This window comes from Artemia sp. Qi Xiang Cuo, chromosome 1, assembly GCF_049724085.1.
Source record: "Artemia sp. Qi Xiang Cuo chromosome 1, ASM4972408v1, whole genome shotgun sequence".
Lineage (NCBI taxonomy): Eukaryota > Metazoa > Arthropoda > Branchiopoda > Anostraca > Artemiidae > Artemia > Artemia sp. Qi Xiang Cuo.
In genome coordinates this window covers 95,022,491-95,041,740 of record NC_142794.1, presented here as the reverse complement: position 1 = coordinate 95,041,740, position 19,250 = coordinate 95,022,491, and the positions used below count along the sequence as shown (strand labels likewise).

The 19,250-nt window shown below is 35.7% G+C and overlaps 1 protein-coding gene across 1 annotated transcript in view; it reads left to right on the top strand.

Moving 5' to 3' along the window:
- LOC148956952 (uncharacterized) overlaps positions 1–19,250 on the top strand; it is a 73,829-nt gene that overhangs the window by 38,713 nt on the left and 15,866 nt on the right. Inside the window, exons 6-7 of the mRNA XM_089096946.1 lie at positions 6,120–6,195; positions 8,110–8,208. Of these exons, the coding sequence (XP_088953072.1) occupies positions 6,120–6,195; positions 8,110–8,208 (175 nt within the window). The remainder of the gene's footprint in view (positions 1–6,119; positions 6,196–8,109; positions 8,209–19,250) is intronic.

The window sequence follows — 19,250 nt, the reverse complement described above, 5'->3', positions numbered from 1 at the left end:
TTTTCTCTCGCATTCGTTTATAATTAGCTTATTCTTTCGTAAACAAACTGAAATACAGGTATATTTTAATTAAATATTTAATGTATAGAGGGGGTTAGGTTAGATACCCTATTTAATATAATGCGTTCTGAGCGGCCTGCATCATTCTTTGTTGTAGTTTCCATAATTTTGTTACTAAAGTATTGTATTTTCATCATATTTTAGTATATTTCATCATGGTTAACCTAAATTCCCTTCTTGAGTGTGTTCGGGATAATACACAAGTACCAGATGAAGTACTATCTTGTTCTCTCCATTTTAATGAAAAGGTTTACCCCGCCCCTAATTTTTTTTCTTTTTTTTGATACGGTAATTTAAAAATTGAAAGATTAACATAGTCTGTTGTAAAAGACACGATTTCAATTTATTTTTTTTTATTTATTATTTTGAAAAGATTCCATAAATTTAACTTAAGTCTTCACAGAACAATAAACCGTTTTTACAAAATTCTGAACTATAATCAAAAATTTTCATCTAAATTGTCTATATTTTAGGTAATGCGGCGAAGAGAGAAAATTCTCAATATCTCAATCCCATTTGCTTTGAGCGGGTGGTGATACATTGATCGGCCTGCCTCCTTTTCCTCCCACTCACCCGCGGCATTTCTCCTTGGCAACCAGTGAACGCACTGCTGTCAATTATTTCTGTTTTTATATTACATTGGGGATGGTTTCCGTCCTGAATATAATTAATTTTAGGGGAGAAAAGGTGCAATTACTAACAATTTTGTCAAATGTATTGAAATTGGTTTTAATCTATCTTTAAAATTTATAGTGGGATTTATTTTACTTTTTTTTATTATTTTTTTTTTAGCATGAGTAGGCCTAATGCAAAATAAATAATATTTACAAGTCAAGGGTTCAAGTTATTCCATATTCTGCGGGGGACTGGCTATGGACAATAGGGTACTGTTCTATTAACCGGAAACCTTTATATAGTGCTAGTTTTTTAATGCTAATGAAATAAAATAAAATAGGATGATATATCTTAATATAAATAATATATTAGTTTAGAAACAAATTTGCACATTAGGGGGGGGGGCAAAGAATAGCATATATTTAATACGTAACCTAACCTAGGTACCTACCCCCCCTTCCCCCCCCCCAAAAAAAAAACAGCAAAAAACAACACTTTAAATATCGTATACGCAATTAAAACCACGCTATACATTGTATTTCTCTACAGCGGCGTCTTGTATCATCCCGTTGAAAAACGGGTTTTTCAAGGTGTTTCGAGTTTGACATATTAAAAGAGTCCGGTTAATAGAAAAGTACTGACAATAGTTTTCCAAGGAGAAAATACGACTCCCTGGAACTATTAATTTTACACGTCCCAAGTATTTTTTTTACCTATTATCGCCAGGGTCGTATCCAGGATTTTTTCCTTGGGGGGAGGTGTACAAAAGGATTTTTCCTGGGGGTTTACAAAAAAATTTAAGAAACACATCAAAAATTTGTTTATATTAATTTTTGTTACGTTTTTACGAGTCATACAAACATTTCGGAGGGGGTTAAAACCCCCTAACTCCCACCATTGGATACGGCATTGATTATCGGACACAGCTATGAGTTTTTAGCTTTAGCAGAGTGACCTCGCTAGACACAAATATTGGCACAACGAAGGGGAGGGCGTTAGAGTGGTCATTTGATTCACTTTTCCCAATATAGTTTTTTATTCTATCTCTCTTGCTAAAAAAGCATAGGCCTATAAATGGAAGAAGCTAATAATATTTGGGAAAATATAATAAATTTTTTTAACGAAAAAGTGTTTTGCCTCTTTGTCCCTTTCCGTAAGCCATTACGGATTTTTTTGTAGTACACGACAACTTCTGCGGGGATTGAAGAAAATGTTCCCAGGAATTTGGTTTGTGGCTGGACTTCAACTAGGGAAAAAATATAGTAGCCGTTAAATGACAGAAAATTTTACATTTTTAGTCGATAAAGAGGCCATGACCTAATGGTCCTTCTTCTACTGACGCCTGGTTGAATTAGTCCAGCTGACGAAAGCTACAAGTCTGAGAAAATTTGCCTGATTTAAAAAAAGGGGGAAATACCCCCAAAAAGTAAAAAAATATTAATGAAAATCGCACCACCAGATTCAGCGTATACCCTACTGTAGGTTTCTAACTCCGACCTGCAAAAACATGGATTTTGCATTTTTTTTTTTTTTTTTTTTTTTTGCTAAAAGAAAGATCACGGATGTGTGTTTATTATTTTTTTTTTCCAGGGGTATTCGTGTTGAACCAGTGGTCCTATAATATCGAGGGAGGGCTCACTCGAAGGGAAATTAGAAGTTCTCCTGCTCTTTTAAAGTGATCGAAAATACTGGAGGGTAACTTATTCCCCTCTGACACCCCATTTTTCACCAAAGTCGTCCGATCAAAATTTTGAGATAGACGAATACTTCAGCACCGTTCAAAGGTTTAATTACTATGCCTTTGGGGATAGCATGACCCCCTAAAGCTACTGGGGAGAGAGCTGGGAGCTATGAAAGTTGCCCATTGTTTACATTTAGTATTAGTTATTTGGGAGTATACAGGCATTATTCAGGCTGGGGGGGATTTTCCACGAGCAGGGTTTTTCATGGAGAAGGAAGTTTCCGGGCGAGAACTTCTCTGGGGAAATTCTACAATGGGGGAATTTTCCAAACTTCCTATATGAAATTCTTATTTGTTTTACTTTCTCTTTAGGGTTGGAATTGCATGAAGAATTTCTCCGAGGGGGGGGTCATCAAGGGATAATTTTCCATGGGAGAAATTTTCCATGGTGGATTTGCCCCCGGGAGCAACTTTAAACTGGGGGAGGGGGATTTCTATCATGATTTGAAAAATGATCAGAACTTAAATTCTTTTTCAATATCTTTTTCAAGCATGCTAATGAGAACTTTTCAGGCGGAATCGTTCGCAAGAACTTTTCCTGTGGAATTTCCAACCAGGATAAAATTGTCTGGGGGGAACTTTCTGAAGGTAGGGAATTTTCCAGGGAGGGGTAGCCGGATTTCCCGGTATTACTTGAAAAATGATAAGAAATTAAATTTAAAAAACAACAAGTGTTCAACTGAAAGTAAGGAGCAACATTAAAACTTAAAACGAACAAAGATTCTTAATGTTTGAATTTCTACAGATAAAATATGGGTCAAATTTAGTCAATGGAGCAATACAATATAAAATGTGATACCCTAAAAATTTCAGTATTTGAAGTATCAAGAGAAAAATCTTAGAAAATCATGGTTTTCAGGCATGAATGCAAACAAAGTGGGTTGTGTGATGCCTTTGGTGGTTCAAACAATTCAAAACACCGTTTTAGTACTAGCATATATGCATAATGGAATGCAATTTTATTTTAATAATGATTTTTATTAATTAAATTTCACAAATGACTATGCTTTCTTTGCGCATGTCTGGCCTTCTGACAATATTGCCTTTCGCGATACCTCAATCGTCGCCAGTTCATTCAGTTCATTCCCTCAAATATATTGGATAAAAAGTTTGTTTAAATGTTTAAATACATTCTAACAAAGAAACATATTTTTTTTAGTCGTTCAAGCAGAGATTCACTATGAACGTTACGTCTACAGAATTAACCAATTCCATCAAGGAACAAAAATATACTTAGTCTATTTCGTATTCACCTCCTGCTTTAGAGAAACCTCCTGCATTTTTTATTTTTCTCATCTATTCCTTGATGGAACTGACCAATTCCATCAAGGAACAAAAATATACATAGTCTATTTAGCATTTACCTCCTGCTTTAGAGAAACCTCCTGCATTTTTTATTTTTCTCATCTATTCTTTGATGGAATTGACCAATTCCATCAAGGAACAAAAATATACATAGTCTGTTTCGCATTCACCTCCTGCATTTTTTATTTTTCTCGTCTATTCCTTGATGAAATTGACCAATTCCATCAAGGAACAAAAATATACATAGTCTATTTCGCATTCACTTCCTGCTTTAGAGAAACCTCCTGCATTTTTTATTTTTCTCATCTATTCCTTGATGGAATTGACTAATTCCATCAAGGAACAAAAATATACATAGCCTCTTTTGCATTCACCTCCTGCTTTAGAGAAACCTCCTGCATTTTTTATTTTTCTCATCTATTCCTTGATGGAATTGACCAACTCCATCAAGGAACAAAAATATACATAGTCTATTTCACATTCACCTCCTGCTTTAGAGAAACCTGCATATTTTATTTTTCTCATCTATTCCTTGCTGGAATTGACCAATTCCATCAAGGAACAAAAATATACATAGTCTGTTTCGCATTCACCTCCTGCTTTAGAGAAACCTCCTGCATTTTTTATTTATCTCGTCTATTCCTTGATGAAATTGACCAATTCCATCAAGGAACAAAAATATACATAGTCTATTTCGCATTCACCTCCTGCTTTAGAGAAACCTCCTGCATTTTTATTTTTCTCATCTATTCCTTGATGGAATTGACCAATTCCATCAAGGAACAAAAATATACATAGTCTATTTCGCATTCACCTCCTGCTTTAGAGAAACCTCCTGCATTTTTTTTTCTCGTCTATTCCTTGATGGAATTGAACAAGTCCATCAAGGTACAAAAATATACATAGTCTATTTTGCATTCACCTCCTGCTTTAGAGAAACCTCCTGCATTTTTTATTTTTCTCATCTATTCCTTGATGGAATTGACCAATTCCATCAAGGAACAAAAATATACATAGTCTATTTCGCATTCACCTTCTGCTTTAGAGAAACCTCCTGCATTTTATATTTTTCTCGTCTATTCCTTGATGCAATTGACCAATTCCATCAAGGAACAAAAATATACATAGTCTATTTTGCATTTACCTCCTGCTTTAGAGAAACCTCCTGCATTTTTTATTTTTCTCATCTATTCTTTGATGGAATTGACCAATTCCATCAAGGAACAAAAATATACATAGTCTATTTCGCATTCACCTCCTGCTTTAGAGAAACCTCCTGCATTTTTTTTTCTCGTCTATTCCTTGATGGAATTGACCAATTCCATCAAGGAACAAAAATATACATAGTCTATTTTGCATTCACCTCCTGCTTTAGAGAAACCTCCTGCATTTTTTATTTTTCTCATCTATTCCTTGATGGAATTGACCAATTCCATCAAGGAACAAAAATATACATAGTCTATTTCGCATTCACCTCCTGCTTTAGAGAAACCTCCTGCATTTTTTTTTCTCGTCTATTCCTTGATGGAATTGACCAATTCCATCAAGGGACAAAAATATACATAGTTCTATTTTGCATTCACCTCCTGCTTTAGAGAAACCTCCTGCATTTTTTATTTTTCTCATCTATTCCTTGATGGAATTGACCAATTCCATCAAGGAACAAAAATATACACAGTCTATTTCGCATTCACCTCCTGCTTTAGAGGAACCTCCTGCATTTTTTATTTTTCTCATCTATTCCTTGATGGAACTGACCAATTCCATCAAGGAACAAAAATATACATAGTCTATTTCGCATTCACCTCCTGCTTTAGAGAAACCTCCTGCATTTTTTATTTTTCTCATCTATTCGTTGATGGTATTGACCAATTCCATCAAGGAACAAAAATATACATAGTCTATTTCGCATTCACCTCCTGCCTTAGAGAAACCTCCTGCATTTTTTATTTTTCTCATCTATTTCTTCTTACAGAGTTATATTTACGAAGTGTTTTTATTTACCACCATGATTAAATTAGGAATCAATGATTATATCTGAAGTCTCCTTGTGCTGTTAATCACAAATGCAAAAAAGGAAAGACGAAAAAGTAAGAAACAAAATAAAAAATAAGTATAGTTAATTATAGATACTAGTTGTTTAAAGCAGTTTTGTGATATAGTTTGTTTCAATTATAAAACTCAAAACCAGTCAATGAGAGAAAACACATAATAATAAATCAATAAAAATATCGTTGTTGGAAGTGACGTTTATGCCCAGAATCCACTACTATTAATAACAAATAAGGGTTTTCTAAATGAAAACCCTTATTCAGTGTAATATGATATTAGCTTAGGGAATTCGGTGTGTTTGTCATGTAATAAAATCCAATTTCTGATAAAGATGTTTACATTACAGTCATGGAGGGATTTCGGAAGATAAGGAGATGAACTCAAATAGTACGGACGTTGGCTTGACGGAAAACGGAAAGAAGGTATGTTTCTAACCAATGTTCTATTAATTTTATAAAACGCTGGCCCAAAAATATATTTTGATAATCCCTAGGTGGTGCTGATTAGGTATGAGCTGTGTTTTCCAAGGTTTGGCGCAGGTGCAAGAAATGCTGGGTAGGAGTACGTGTTTCACCGGAGTATGGAAGGGTTATGCCCTGCACTGTGAAAGACTTGTGTTAAACGTAGAACTGCATCTTAAATTAAGATTAACAACCAGAAAACCGAATTGTGACGACTTGCCGTCTTAGCACAAACAATTGACAATTTCATCCTTCTCGTTGATTAAAATATAGCTTACGTTATTAATGATACAACTTTTATTTATGTTTTACTATGAGCAGTTACTGTTCTCCGTTTTTACTACTGTTTATATGTGCCCGAAAAGAAAAATGTTTTTTCATTCCTATCTTTTATTAGGCTACTATCTTGATTGCTTTTAAAATACACATCTGTAAAAAGTTTGGGAACCATTGGGCTGGAGTGTTCCCAGAAATCAAGAGGGGTTGAATATTAATTTCATATTTTGGATGTGATAAAAAAATTAACCCCCCGAAAAACAACCCCCCAAATAAAAGTCCTGGTTACGGGCCTTGGGATTGTATATCACTTTCTACCTCCACCCTCCCCTCTTATCTCTCTTAGAACTAATTCTGTATATATCTGAACGCTCAATGAGAGTTGGGATGTTTTGGTATTAAAATGCACCCGTTGAAGCACCCCCCTCCTATATTTCTGGTCTACGCTGCTATTTTGAAAGTAAAGAGTAACATTAAACCCCAAAATGAATAGAATTTATTCTGTATAGGAGGGGGGCTGCCCCTTCCTCATCCTCACCTCCGCCTTATGGTCGTAGAAGCTTCGGAGGACTTTCATTCGATCAGAAATTGAGATTTCTAGGCCTTTTATATAAGTTAAAAGAGATTGGAAACCAACCAGCCGCGGGGAGAAGGTTATTTTCCGGGTGGGAGGTATTTTTCGAGGGCTGTTTTCCGGTGGGGGGGGGGGAATATTTCCCGTATGGTAAACGCCTAGACCAGCCTCTGAGGCGTGAGTACTTCAAAAGGCTGGGGAGGATATGATAAATGTTTGCCATATGGTATAAAAACAAGTTCTAGTTTATAATATCAATGAGAAACGCCCACTAATACGGACAACTATTATTTTGGAGGAATTTGCCCCTACACTGCTTTTTGTGGGGTCCAATAAAATTCAGGTCGTCTCCAAATGGGACGGTTAGGAGGAAGAATTAAAAGGAATTTAGAACTTGATTGGAGCGGAGTCAAGAAGGGAGCTTTGACTATACTGTGGCGAAGGAGGAGAAGCTGTACTTATAGTAGTAGTAAATACTGTACTAAATTGAAAACCCGTCCCTCCAAGTATGATTGAAATCTTCATTTGTACCAAGTAAATTTGCTTTTTGTGGCTTGAACTGCCCATAGCCTATGGCCTTAACTTGAAGTCTTGTCGCCTCGGCTGTTTCTGATTAGGCTATGATGTATAAATATATATTAGGCCTACCGATGGAAATTTTCTATTTGCACTACGAGTCTATGACTGATATATGGAGCATTTGATTTCTCAAATTTCTGTCAATATATTTTAGTTAGAGGGTGGTATTAGGACCCACATTTTTTTTCATAAAAAAATGACTCAAGGTGTTTCGTTCGTAAGCTCTACGAATATTTATTATCTTATAATATTGCTTGTTTTTCATATGGTATAATAATATTTGTTTATCGCTTCATTAAGATTTTTCAATTCTCTCATTAAGATTTGCCAATTCTCCGGCACGTTTCTAAGTTATGCTTCCTTTCCCCTTAAAAAAGTCTATCATTCATACCTTCTTCTAATACTCAACAAACTATTTTAAGATTCTTATTGAAAATATCTTTTAGGTTCTTGGAAAGCGGTTTCTCTCTTGTCCAGCAGGCATGACAATTGGTCACCTACACAAATTTATTCGTCTCAAATACGATCTTGAACATCGCTACAAGGTTTGTTAAGTTCCCCTTTTTAGTCAAATTTGATTGGTTGTTTTTTAAGCATCAGTTTTAATAGAAATTGGCTACCTGAGTGTCCCCGATTTTCTTTCGTTGCGTCATAGTCTTTTTGATTGTACGAGAACTGTAAATATTGTTGACGCATTGTTTGGGTACGATAAAGAACCTTTGGTATCTTCGTCGCTACAAAATAGGGTGGGTCTCGCAAATGCCATCTTAATGAAGGTTACTTGCAACAGTAGATGTTTTCGAAAAAGATTAGGTATAAGCCTTGAATTGGGGTTGGGACTGTTGCGAAGGAAATATGATAAGAAAACAATTCTTACTTGGGAATCAATCAATCAATCATTTATTTCCCACAACTATAAGACAATAAGTAGTACAAGTGGAGTATAAACATAATAATAAAAAAGAAAAACAAAAAAGAACATCAACAAACACTAGCAATTAAGTTAAACTAAGAAAAGAACTGTAAAAGACTGTGGTCAGGGCCAATATTACAAAATGCATCAGCAGAAAGCTTTTTGTGTAGGTCACCGAGCTTTTGAGTTACATCCGTAACATAGAAATGTTTAACCAGATACCGATTTCTAGTCCATGGCGGTAGAGAAAGAAGAAATTTGCAAAATTTGAAATATGTAGCTTTAATCTTATTTAAATCCTTTAGCTTAAGAACAGAATGAACACCCGAAAAATGAAGCACAGAATGATCAGAAAAAGTCGAGAATAAGCGCCCAAGAGCTCTTCTGTTATATTTTCCATGGTTTGCTACAATTTTTGAATAACTGAACTGAATTTTTCTTACTGAATCAGCAACAATTTGTTTACGAAAGAGAGCTAGAGAATTAGAAACAGTAATACCAAGCCACCGAAAGGAAGAGCCAGAAAGTACAGAAAATTCAATGCATACCAGAGGAGTAGACGAAGACAGATTACAAGATAAGAATTCACACTTGTCAAGATTCAGGGATAGACCAATATCTAGGAAAGACTGAGAAACTAAGGAAACCATCGCAGAAAGAGCAGACTTAGTACGACTAATCAGCAGAATGTCATCAGTATAGGCAATGTAAGAAATATCAGTAGAACCAGAAAAATAAGTGCCTGAGATCTTTTCCAGAACAGAAGAAATACAAATTTGAAAAGGGTTGGTGATAAAACACCTCCCTGCCTAACACCACGAAGCACTTTAATAGTTGTTTCTGGAGAAGATTTCAGGCGGAGGTAAGAACTAGAATACCAAAACCGTAGAAGGTAAATAACCGAAAAATTAACACCAGAAAAAGCCAAAGAAAAGAAAAGCTGGTTATGAACAACAGAATCAAAAGCCTTTGAAAGATCAAGTGTACAGAGATATACGCCTTTACTCTTAGAAGAATCAGAAAGTAGAATAGAAGAAAGGACACGATGAGCATGTTGGCACCCCCACACCAGGTCTGAAACCAAGTTGATTTTCGCCAAAGAAAGAAGTATTTTGAGTTAGACTAGGTAAAAGAATATACTTGAAGACCTTGCTAATATTGCAAGAAACAGATATTGGATGGTAAGAAGAGCAATCTGTTGGCAGTTTACCTCTTTTTAAAATTGAAATCACGCTGCCACACAAAAAGCTTTCCGGGACGACAGAAGATGCCAAGCACATTTGAAACAAAAGCGCAAGATTTGACACAAGTTCAGCACATTGGGGAGTTAGATGTTTTTTAGAGATATCATCAGCATCAATAGATTTCGACTTAAGATGATTCAAAGCATTCAAAACTTCACAACGCGATATAGGCAGAACAAAGCGCTGACTTAGAAATCTAGGGACCATTTTAACAAACGCTTCACCAAACTTTCTATGAACGGAATAATTCAAAACGGAGAAAATCTTCGAATAATATGCATGCCAAGAACTTGGCGGAATAGCATTATTACTTACATCAGAATCGTCTGTTTTTACTTGAATTAATTACTTTCCTCCAATCTTTAGGCGAAGATGGAAAATCAAGCCTTCGGTATCGGACACTTTTTAGATACTTATTAAATTCTAATTTAGTTTTCTGTTTAATAAGAAAAACATTACCAGACCTAGGCCGACCACAATCTGTCCAAACTTTTAGCCAAAATTTAGCTTTATTTTTATAGGCCTTAAGGTTAGGGTCAAGTGACAAAAGAAGCTTTTGAGTATTCTTTCGGATTCGCTTTACTGGGACAGAAATTTTTTCAGCTTCTTTCATAGCGGAGAGGATAGAATGATAATATCGGTCTATTTCATATTTAGCATAAATAAAATTCTGGCTACACTGCAGAAGCTGATACAGAACATAAATCGTACTTAGAAGTGAAGCCAATGTTGTAAGATAAACAGAAAAAATCGCATCATTACAATCAGGCTTATAAAACCATTTAGAACGTACACCACGACTTTTAGATGTGCTCCCAGAACAAACAACAGATTTTGATAAACAAAAAGACAGCGGAAGGTGATCAAGATCTTGCTCGTCAAAATGAACCGTAACTGGCGAGCAGACAAGAGCTACAGAGTGATCAATGTCTGATTTAATACCTGAATGGTGAATATACGTATAATCATGGGACTTCCGAACAATTTTATAAGCCGGGAGAGAATCAAAAAGCTGACCATTCCTAACATTATCAGAAACCATATCGGTATTAAAATCACTAGCAATAACAAAATGCAACCCCTTATCCGATATCTTTTGAATTAAAGTTTTAAGACTATTACAAGCACAAGAGAAATTCTGAAGTGAACGAATGGAACTATCATTATATGGCAGATACACATTAATTAATACAATATTACCAAGACGCACCGCCAGAAAAGTGTCATCTGATTGGAAAGGCACAGGACTCGCACCAGAAATATTTTTCTTAAAAACACAAGCTAAGCCGCCAGAAGGGCGGCCACACGCGTAATTTTAGCTGGACGCACAAAAACAACGTGATCACTGCTTCGTCTCAGAAAATTTTCGCTAAAGGCGGTCAGTAAATGTTCTTGGAGACAAATAACGTCGTAATTAACATACAGATCATCAATAAAAAAAGTCCTTGCCTCTCGTTCCATTAGTATTAAATGAGACTATACTTTTGTCCGGATTCATTTTTGAGAATAAACCTTATCAGTGATCTTCTTAATCACTGGGCATCGTAGGCTGTAAGAAGGAAATGGATATGCAGAACATTTTTAGTTTACAAATTTTCAAAGCGATCCCATTATACTTTAGGCCTATCCCCCCTTATGTGCAAATAATTAGCCCAATTTCTATACTTCCCATCAGGGCCGTATCCAGGATTTTTTTCGGGAGGGGGGGCGGGTACAAAAAACTTCAAAAAACGCATAAAAAGTTAGTTTATGTTCAATTTTATTACTTTTTTACAAGTCGGGGAAGAATTTGGGGGGGGGGAAGGGGGGTGCAAACTCCCTAAACACCTGGGATACGGCCTTGCTTCCCGTACATTTTGTCATGCATCACTCTCGCTTCAATCAATGTACCCGTGAATTGAATCAACGCTGACGAAATCAAGAAACATATGGGAAATATACAATTTGGGCTAATATTTGCACATTAGGGGAGGAGGGGATATAGTGGAATCACTTTCAAAATTTTGTTAAGTACAGTTTTACTGCATATTATGACGTAAGAATTGTTTTCTCCAAATGTTTCCATCTCAATAGCCTAATTCTAAATTTATTCCAAATCTTAGCCTTCACACTGATAGCAGTAGGCCTACTCGCTATTGACTGGACATACAAGTAGCGTGAGTAAATAGAGGTTTTCCTAAAGAAACTCATTTGTATAGTATCCCGTGCGTCAATAAGGAAGAAAATTTACTATGGACTGGGCGTTTTTTGTTTTTGTTTTAGTAAGTAATATATGCATTCTGTAGGTGGAAATTTGTAGGCCTATTTGTTTATAAGAGTTTAACTATATAGGTAGAAGAAAACACTTTTAAGAAACAATTTCAAAAACTTTTCGGTCCTTTTGATGGCTTAACATTTCACACAGAAATTGCGTATACTCAGTTTTCTGAAAATACTTATGTGACAACAACGGCTTACTATACTGAGTTCAGCGTGAAAATTGCCGAAATTTTTGAAAACTGAAGTGTGGAATATTATTTAGGTAGCATAGTATTTATTTTATTTTTAAGCAATTATTTTGACTGGTGTAGACTACCGACACAGGGGAGTATTGGTTAGGCTATGCAGCAATTGTAGAATAGAAGCAAGTGACCTATGCTATGCTTGCCTTAAGACTGTGGAAACAAATCTGATTCTTAATCTATAAATAATAGGTATCATAGGATGGTAAAATTCTAGTTTAGCTACTTATTGCTTTCTTGGAAAGGGGTTAGGTTTGGAAAATGAAATTTTTCAGGGATGGGTCTGAAACTTTCAGAGACTAAAGTATGTCCCAGAAATGTGTTTGAAGTAGGCAGACCTACCTCCACTCTTTCTCCCTCTTGAGGGCAGCGACTTTCGATGATCTTTCAAAATCTTGTGCTTGAAAAGTGAAACCTTGCAATTGTTAACCCAAAAGAGGGTTAACATAGAAGCTTGACAATACCTTCCCATAGTATTTTTTGGGCTCTAGATTCATTACTGAAAGTTTAATTTTCCTAACCTAACTCCTTTCCAAGATAGCAAAAAGAAGCTAAACTAGAGTTTTTGCCAACATCAGTAGGCTATATGTTGCATGTGACATCTGTCTCAAAGCTAATGTTGTTACAGGCAGGATACAGGGAGGCAGGAGCGGATCCAGGATTTTTTTTCGGGGGGGGGGTTTACTAATTTTTGACTTTTTCGGGGGGGTTTACTAATTTTTGACTCAGTTTTTGACTAATTTTACTGATTTTTACCTAGGTTTTACTAATTTTCGACTTATTTTTGAATCGGTCAAAAATTTCGGGGGGGGGGGGGTCAAACCGGGTAACTTACGGCACCCGGTAATTATGGAAACTACGGCAAAGAATTATGGAAGCAGGCCGCACAGAACGCATTATATTAAATACATAATTTCTAACCACCTCTATATATTAAATATATAGCCTACTCAAAATATATATATACATCGTAGTTTTTCTCACTCAAAACAAGCAAATCATAACCGATTGCAAAGGCAAGCCGGTTTTTGTCATGGCTTACAGAGCGAAATTCTTGAGTGTGTTCTGTATAATTAACAAGTACCAAAATATTATTTATATTATAGAATAATATTTATTACAAGAAAAAAAGATTCCTTTGAGCTTTACGTCACTCGTTACTTTCCTGCAAAAAACTCTTAGTTTGGCTAATAAAGAATTGCCAAGCGCCGAAGACAGGAACTGCATACTATACATTTTTTTTTATTTGTTTATTTGTTCATCGATATACATCGGATAGAAAAATATTTTATAGATTTTTGTTATTCATGGGTGGCTGGGTAGCTCGTTGTAAGCGTTAACTAATTTTAAACACTTGAAACCCTACCCGGAAATCCAAACATGCTTGTAATTGGTATGAAAATAGCCCACATACAAACGTCAAAAGACGCTCACATTAAGGGGGGGGGAATAAACAAAAAATGATTATGAATCAACAAAATATGCACAAAATGGTTCTTGAGCCAGGTATGCAGGCTACGGGGGTAGCGGCATTGGGGTGAATATCTTCCTTCTAAGTATTGAGATGGGCTCTATAGTTTGTAAGTTTCCGCTTTTTTAAAGTTTCCCTCCGGCCTAAATACAAAATCCTACATGTTTTCTTAATTCCCCTATTTTGCCACGTTTATAAAAAAAAAACGCCAACCTTAAATTACCAAAAATCACGAAAATCACACTTGCTATCAAGAGGACAAATTTCTGTATAACCCTTCCTGCGAAGTAGCCTAAAGTTCCGCTTATGAGCCTGACCCGAAACGATATCTAAAAAAAATAGAGTATTATTGCGCATTATTTATTGTCTTTATTCTCCTTATTAGTGATAATAATTTTGATTAAAGGACAAGAAAAGAGATTGTATGTTCTCATAGGAATCAAAATAGCATTCTGGGCGAAAGGACAAAAGCGTCATAGCAATGAAATTTCGTTTTAATAGAAAAATGTGCTTCTTTCCTCTGTAGCAAAGTCCAAGTTGGCCTGCAGTGTAGCCTGAAAGTCTTCCAACGGAATTCCCCCTGTTTAAGACATGTATTCCCTTTCCACAAGCACGCCCCTGACATACTCTAAATGAGTAGATCCTAAGTTTCACTTCGCTTGATGTACCAGTCCTGGTTGAACTTCCTTGAAGTAATGGTGCTAGGACTGTTTGAAAAAAAAACATTTTAGTCTCAACAATTGCAAGGGCACCCGCAGAAAATTTTCCAGGAGGGGGGCAGATACCAGAATAGCGAAGATTGGAGGAGAAATAAATTTGGTGGTAAAAAAACAAAGAAGTATCTCGTTGATCAGTTAAGTATCATTTTTTAGTTTTAGCCAGTTAGCTACTATGTCAAACTCTTTGACAAGCTATTGTTACTATAGAACCATTGAAAGAAGACAACTTTCGTTAATGCCCTGTTCGGCATGTTAGTTGTATTAAATACTGTCGATTAAGCAGCTATGGATCTGGGTAAAAGCTTTTGCAAAAGTTCGAGAATATGTCGTATTGAGCCGGTTGCAATCTTGAGAAGGATTTCAAATTGTAGACTGGACTGTGACAATTTTAAGTAAATGTAATGTCTCATTTAAGTGTTTTTTCCAAGTGTTAAATATATTTTTTTTTTAATGACCGTTTTTCCGAGTATTAAGTACTATTATTAGGTTAACGTGGTGTTTCATTTAAGTGTTTTATGATGATCGCTGATCAAAGTTTATTATATTTGTGCCTTTTATTTATGTTATTTTACTATGTTCATGGCTGTATGTTTGGATTTAAAATACACTTATCAATCTATCTATTTAATATGCAGAATAATTGTACCAAACACACTTTGCATGCAGACCCACTATACTGTACCCCTCCCCCCTTAATGTGCAAATCTATAGCCCAAATTTATTTCTAAAGTAACGAAGAAACTAACGAAAAAAACCGGCGTAAACTTGAGTGAGTGGCGCATTCTATACAAGTACCAAAATTCCTTCCCCCAACGGAAAGAAAAAACAAAAAAAAATCTTAAATTTGGAAAGCCGTTTTTCCACGGGGAAGGGTGATTTTCCATGGGGGGGGGGATTTTCCACGGGGGGGGGGGGTAATTGCCGGGAGGAGGAGGTAAACGCCTGCCACCAGGCTAATCAGGATACCTTTAGACTGCTTTAGGATACCTTTCAAACAGTAAGTAGTACAAAAATATGATTCTATACCGGTATAGAAAAACCCAAGACTTTTTCTATAAAAAAGAATGGTTGCTATTTTACTAATTTTTTTACTAATTACTATTAGTTTTACTATTCAATTTAAGCCATTTATTTAGAATTATTTGTTGATTAATTATTAATTATTTGTTGATTTATTAAAAGATCAATATTTTTAATTCAGAAATTCTGGTATCTTGACTAAATTCCGGTTCATGCTAAAAGTTAAGTTTCATTATTATGAAAGAAAAGCAAGCAAAATTCCTAATAGGATAAGACCTTATAGGATACAACCAATGGAATAGACACAGGATGATCATTATAGACTAAGCAAAATTAGAATCTTACCCCTTAACCAGGATCAAATTTTAAAAATTAAGGAAAAGAATAAAAAAAAATTAGACTTACGTGTTTAGCTTGACAAAATTTGAGTAAAAACCAAGCCCAAACTGACTCCCGGTAGGGCACCACGCTGTATATATATATATAAAACTTTCTTTGTTTATTAATTCCAAAATGCGGTAAGCTTTATCAAGCTTGTCGCACTATTGCTAGGGCATAAGAATGCCCTTGAGAGCATTTAGAGTGAAGATAACAGTGAAGAAACATCATTCCCTCTGAACCAGGAAGATTACGTGTTATGCGACCCAATCACCCCGGAAGAAATTGAAGATTCACTTAACAAAATACGAGGTGATTCAGCTCGCGGGCCCGATGGAATTCCTATCAAGATCTTCAAAGCAATTAGATCTGTTCTTTTACCTTTTTTGGCCTCATTATTTAACCTAGTAATTTCAAAGAGGAAGTGGCCAATGACCTGGAAAACCTCGCTTATTCTCCCACTTTATAAGAAAGGTAATCCTGCTACACATGATAACTATAGACCAATAAGCCTACACATCTTGTACACATCTACAAATCTTGCAAGAAGAACAAGGTGGGTTCAGACCAGGTTATTCTACACCTGATAGAGTTTTTGTTATTAATGTTCTTGTAGAAAAGCACCGCAAAGGTAAAGGAAAATTATATGTGGCCCTAATTGATTTGAAATCAGCATTTGATAGTGTAGATCGTGTTTTATTGTTGAATGTTTTATTAAATCTAGGCCTACCAATCCCTTTTATACAAATTCTATCATCTATGTATTCATTGAATAAAAGTTTTGTGAAATTTGTTAGGAAGAGAATATCTCTGCCAATTTTCTGGAAAAAGGGCGTGCGCCAAGGAAGTACACTTTCCCCAAAATTATTTGCTATGTTTATTAATGATATTGTTCCTTATTTCCGACAAAGATGGGCACGTACTCTCCGACTGGGAAATCTGAATATGTCAATGCTACTATTTGCAAACGACATTATATTACTGGCAAAGAGAAAGAATGATTTACAAACTCTCTTGAATCTCCTTGAAAAATATTTGCAAAAGAAGAAACTAGAGGTGAATGTCACGAAATCCCAAGTCATGATTTTTAGCAAAAAACCCTTGGAATCAGCACCACAATTTTTATTCAATGGAAAAATGCTGGAAGTGGTGGAAAAGGCCAAATACTTAGGTTTCATCCTTTGTCAAAATAGAAAATGGACGAGAAATATTACAACAATGGCACAGAAAGGAAGAAATGCATTATTTGGTATATACAGAAGCACACTAATATCAGAAATAAATAAATCAAGCCTCCACAAACATATATTTAATACTAAATTATGCCTATCCTACATTACGGATCAGAAATATGGGGGTATCAGCCGGCAAAGCAACTAGAAACCCTTCAACTTCAATATTATAAACGAGTTTTTGGCCTACACAATATAACACATACATTAGTTATAAAAGGTGATCTTGGTATATTTAACCTGAAATGGAAAAGATGTACCCAAATCATCAAATTTTGGTTAAGACTTTTAGAACTTCCCCAGACTAGACTTGCCCGAGCAGCACATGAAGATCTTCTCCTTCAATGTAACAAAACATCATGGACAGCACAAATCAAAAGGATATTAGGTGAGAATGGATTTTCAAGTTCGTGGGAGAAGGGAAAAGGGCCAGAAGATCATGAAAAGTTCTTCAAGGAATTTAGTGCAAGACTTGAAGACCAAGAAGTGCAATTATGGCAAGCAGCTGTGGACAAATCTCCGAGTCTTACTTTGTATAGAGAAGTAAAAATAATTTGGGTCAGGAGTTTTATTTCAAGCTGGGATTGCCCATTAATTATCTGAGGATTTGGATTCAGATTCGAGCAAGTTGTCTTCCAATTTATGCTAAGGTTGTAAGGAAAATGAGGGAAGGTCCGGAGGCCGGGTGTAGTTGCTTGAGATGTGAGGATAATGATTATGGGTTGGGCCATTTCCTCCTCCGATGTAAGCAGCTTTCTCATTTAAGGGGATCAATTATCAAGGATGGGGAAGATAGGCTGCCTCGTGGGTTAATGAGGTCTAGGACTCCCCTTTATATTGTGGCAGTAGGAAATTTTGTATTGAAGGGAAGGATGTCAAATGGAGTGTAATTTTTTTTTAGTATTTGTCTTTTTGTATATGGCTTTAATTGGCTTTTAAATACAAATAATTATTATTTACTCTACACCCTAAATCGGGTTCCGGTTTCCTTTAGATAGATAAATAATGACCTATAATGAGTTCATATAAGATCGAAGAATTGAATTAAATTCTGAATTGATTCTAAACAAGTTTCATAGCAGTTGTTAAAGACAAAACAAAAATAAGAAATTCTTTTTCTTTGATTAGTTGTTACACTTCTATTTTCTTCCTACTCTAGTCTAAATTTGAGGGGGGGGCATGACCCCTCTTCCCCCCTGCGGGTGCCCATGAACGATTGAATTTTAATGCGAGTTCTTTTATATTTGTTTTTTCTTTATTTATTTTTGCTGAGGACGGCCCTTAGATATAGGGTCGAAATATTCATTTAGAGTTGAGTTCCACTGTCTTATATAAAAAATTTTCCTGTTGTTCTGCTTGTTTGTTTATGATGGAAAGGCAGTGTGGTCTTCGTCGCTATTTAGATCCTAAGTTCGTGACTATATCTCTCTGTATAACAATTAAGGTGATGTCTAAGAGGCGAGGGTTTAATATGGACTAAATCTTGTTTCTACTGGCAAGCTGTAAGCTGAAAAAGGAATTTTTCAAAATCTGAACTTTTTTTCATTAAAAATGACAAAGAGATTCTTTTAACTTTACTTATAATCAGGGTCGTATCCAGGATTTTTCTTTTCTGATACAAAAAGATTTTTTTCGGAGGGGGTAGGCTATACAAAAAAAAACTTAAAAAAACGCGTCGATTGTTTACATTCATTTTTTACGTTTTTACGAGCTGTACAAACATTTCGGGAGGGGGGTTAAACCCCATAGCCCCCCCTCTGGATACGGCCTTGCCTATAATGATAATCGAGGGGCTGCTCGCTAACCAAAATCGCGCAGAGGACACCAAGCGGCGAATAGATGGTCGTTTGCTATAACTATGCCACATGCGAATTTGACGTGAAGGGACACGCCTTTCAAAGTTGTATCAGGGATCTCAGAATAATTGGCGCTCTGAAATGTACGCTAGGCGGCGGAGAGTGGATAACCCATTTGCCCAGTACTCAGAAAGTGCCTAATCTCAGACAAATATCTTGATTGAAATTTATCTTTCCTGAACAAGGACAACAGTTTACTAATCTTGGACATGATGTATTTAGGTTTAGATAGTTGGGATTAGCTAATGACCGG